The sequence below is a fragment of the Mercurialis annua genome, linkage group LG7, assembly GCF_937616625.2.
Source record: "Mercurialis annua linkage group LG7, ddMerAnnu1.2, whole genome shotgun sequence".
In the NCBI taxonomy this organism is placed as follows: Eukaryota; Viridiplantae; Streptophyta; class Magnoliopsida; order Malpighiales; family Euphorbiaceae; genus Mercurialis; species Mercurialis annua.
This window is the reverse complement of record NC_065576.1, coordinates 38,982,456-38,986,617: the sequence shown is the minus strand read 5'-3', so window position 1 is coordinate 38,986,617 and position 4,162 is coordinate 38,982,456. Positions and strand designations below refer to the sequence as shown.

At 32.1% G+C, this 4,162-nt stretch overlaps 1 protein-coding gene across 1 annotated transcript; it reads left to right on the top strand.

Annotated features, from left to right (window-relative positions):
* The first annotated feature begins 424 nt into the window (after positions 1 to 424).
* LOC126657158 (uncharacterized) lies at positions 425 to 2,776 on the top strand. Its single transcript, XM_050351801.1, has 3 exons — positions 425 to 1,498; positions 1,640 to 2,407; positions 2,528 to 2,776. The coding sequence occupies exons 1-3, from the start codon at positions 425 to 427 to the stop codon at positions 2,774 to 2,776; spliced, it is 2,091 nt and encodes a 696-aa protein (XP_050207758.1).
* Positions 2,777 to 4,162: the final 1,386 nt, after the last annotated feature.

Here is a 4,162-nt window from a genome sequence, read left to right as displayed (position 1 = left end):
ACATTACCAGCTTCACAAAAAGGTACAGTTCTCTATTTGTTCTTTTATTTATAAGTATCAAATCTGTATATTGTTATCAAATCTGTTACAATTCGCATCATCTCTGTTTTCAAATCAGTTTTCTAAATGTTATTTTGTTATTAAATCTGTTGTATTTTAGTTTTTTTGTATCAAATCTGTTCTAAGTCAATTTTATGTATCAAAACTGTTCTACATCAGTTACATATATCAAATATGTTTTTTGAATTAAATAGTTTATCAATCAGTATGATGTATAAAATCAAATCAAATCAGTTCTCTATATGAAAATATTTGTAAATAAACTGTTCCAAATCAGTTTTATGTATCAAATATGTTCTTTGAATTAGACAGTTTATAAATAAAATGTGTTTATGTCTCCTTGATGTATTTATGTTGAATCTAGATGGAGTCTCTGCTTGTTATGGTACAACATAGTGGAAGATGGGTAGAGACAAATAGATATGATGAGTTTGAAGTTATTGGACTCATGATACCACAAGATTCAACATATTTAAATCTACTGAAAGTAATATCAGAAGAACTGAAATTTGATTTAGAAAAACAGAAGGTTGAAGTCAAGTATCAAGTCAAAATTCAGTATCCACCATTAAAAATCATAGATGATTCTAGTTTCAAATTTTACTTGGAGATCAAGAAAAAAGAATTGAATTTTACCATGTATCCTCTGTGCATAATGGTGAGCAGTGATACAACTCAGTTACATAAGCAGAGTACAAGTATTTCCACTGGTATATCATATTCCAGCTACAACAACAATTTGCCAAAATATATAATGGACTGGGATACATCTAAGATACATCATGCAGATAGTGTTGATACAATTTCTGAAATAAGACAGTACAGTCAGATTTTGGTAAAAGACACCATGGAAAACATTAATCAGAAAGAAAAAGAAAAGGAAATAGAAGAGGCAAGTCAGCAAACAGTATATGCACCAGTAGAAGATATTGAGTTTACAGTTGGACAATCCTTCAAAGATAAATCTGTTCTTCAAAAATGTTTGCAAGTACATTCACTCAGTCATCATTATCATCAGAAGGTTATAAGATCATCTACTACAAGAATGTTAGTTAGATGTATCAATGTTACATGTGATTGGTATCTGCAAGCATCAAGTAATGGAAATACAAATCAGTTTATAGTTAGAAAACTCAACATGAAGCACACATGTCCAATAGAGAGAAGATTCAGTATTCAGAGACAAGCTACATCATCACACATTGCAGAATCCATCAAATTGAGGTATTTAAATGTAAAATCACAATACACTCCCGTTGACATAAAAAATGATTTGGAAATTTCAAGAGGAATCAAAGTCAACTATATGATGGCATGGAGGTCAAAGGATAAGGCACTCGAAATGATAAGAGGAAACCCTTCTGAGTCATACAAACTTATGCCCATTTTTTTGTATAAACTCTTGACTACAAATCCACAATCTGCAATAGACATTCAGGTGCGACAAATATGTTCTCTAACTCTTTTATGTATCATTTATGTATATCATATCAAATCTGTTCTCTAATTCTTTTATGTATCATTTATGTATATTTAATAAAATATGTTCTATAAATGTTTTTAAATCAACTGTGTGCAGGTGAGATCAGACCAAACTTTTTTGTATGTTTTTATTGCGTTAAAAGCTTCTAATAAAGGGTGGCAACATTGTAAACCGGTAATTGTTGTGGATGGCACATTTTTAAAAGCGGCATATGGCGGCATACTTCTTGTTGCAACAGCCCAAGATGCAGCTGGAAAACTATTTCCTCTTGCATTTTCTGTTGTAGATTCAGAAAATGACGAATCATGGGAATATTTTATCACTCAAATCAGAGCAACATTTGGCACAAGGGAAGGTATCTGCTTTGTATCAGATAGACATCTGAGCATTAAATCAGCTGTACAGAAGGTTTATCCCGAAGCTACACACGAATTATGCATGTTTCACCTTCTTAGCAACTTAAAGACACATTTCAAGAAAAATGCAAAGAAACTCAAAGAACCCTTCTTCGCAGCGGCAAAAGCATATACAAAGAATGAATTTGATTATCACATGAAAGAGTTGGACAAGTTAGATGGAAGAATAAAGCCGTATCTTGAAAGTCTCGGTTATGCAAGATGGTCAAAGTATCACTCCTACACCAACAGATACAAAACAATGACATCCAACCTAGCTGAGTCATTAAATGCAGCAATCTTACATGCAAGAGATCTCCCTATCACAACTCTTCTTATGCACCTACATGACTTTCAACAAGAATACTCATATACGCATAGGAACATTGCCATCAATACAACCACAATATTGACATCATATTATGAAAAAATACTTTCATATAATTATGTCAAATCACTCAAAATCCAGGTATGAATATCTAACTCAATTCTAAATGAAATGAACTGAACTTGGATGACTCTGCCATGTATATTGTTTGTATTACAGTTGTATCTCTTATGTATTTGCTATGTTTCTGCATATTTTCAGGTAAAGCCATCTACAAATCAGATCTACACAGTAATAGACAATGGAGAAAAATATACAGTCAAAATGCAAGAAAGAAAATGCACTTGTAAAAAGTTTGAGATTGATGAACTACCATGCCAACACGCTCTTGCAATACTAAATGAAATGAACTTGGATCCATATCAATACTGTTCAAAGTACTACACCAAAGAAAGCATGTTAGCAACATACGATGAGACTGTTTTTCCAATAGACAAAGATGAGGCATGAATTATACCACAAAGCGTAAAAGACGTAATTGTCCTACCACCACAACATAGAACAAGAACGGGAAGACCCAAGAAGCAAAGATACAAACATAGCTGGGAAAAACCTGGAAAATATGGCAAATGTGGAAAGGCTGGTCATAATCGGAAAACATGCAAAAACATGCCCAAGCCTGTTTGATACGTTTCAGATACATTTTGTGATATCTTTTTGATACGTGTCAGATACATTTATGATATATTTTTGATACATTGCTTTTTTCCTGTTTGATATATTTTGAATACATATCTTATAGCTGTTTGATATAATAGGTCTTTCTCTTTTTTTTAAGATAAATTTTCAAATATATTCAATTTATAATTACATATGCTTACTATGTAATGTAAGTAATATGTACTTATTATCTTTTTATGTATGTAAGATATACATAAAAAATACATTTTCAATATATGTAAAAATTATAAAAATTGAGATATATCTGTGATACATAAAATCTAAAAATGACAAGTAAATAAACACTGATTCTGAAAAGTAAACATTCACATAATACCAAGTATCATTACATCATAGCAATAAAAATCCTACATATTAAAGTTCATAACAATGAAATCCCATATAATAAACCTAAAAACAAAGTATAAAAGTTTGATTTAAACATGTAAAAACATTAATTCAGCTTTCTTGCAACTTTGTTCCTTCCTTTGTAAACATGTTTCTCCTTTCCTATCCTTGGGGGTGACTCTGAAGCACTTGTAATATTGAGGGAATTCTTCCACATTCCATACTTGTAAAATGAAAAGGAGAGACGCTTTCGATGACTTCCAATATCATATTCTTTTGTAAGATCATCCTCTTTACCAAGAGCGATATATTCAGCAAATGAGAAGACGAAGATACCACAGTCACTACATTAAAAGAAACACAGTCAGTTATAATGAATATGAATTACACAATATGAAGTTAAAAGAGAGATACATACTTGAACTTCTGCATTGGCAGATTTTCCTCAATAATCACTTCAAAAGGATCTGCAATCCCTTGACTTGTGTAGAAGGGTGAATGCAAATCACAATGACAATTATCTTTGAACACTCCCAACATGTTAAGGAACAATGGAAGAACAAATGCATAGTTATGCGCAATCACTCTTGCAGACGAGGCACTCAAAATTGACCGTAACGAATTATACATTGTCAACGTCCGAAGCTTAAAATTCAACACTAAAAGTACCCAATGATTGTTGGCTTTCACATGAGCAGGAAGAAAAACATACTCACAGTCTTTCCAAGCAGTATTCGCAAGCATGTGGCGACCCTTAATATACTGCGAGATAATATGATCGCTGTAAATCAAATCTGGATCAAAACTCGCTCCTTGAAACAATTCGGC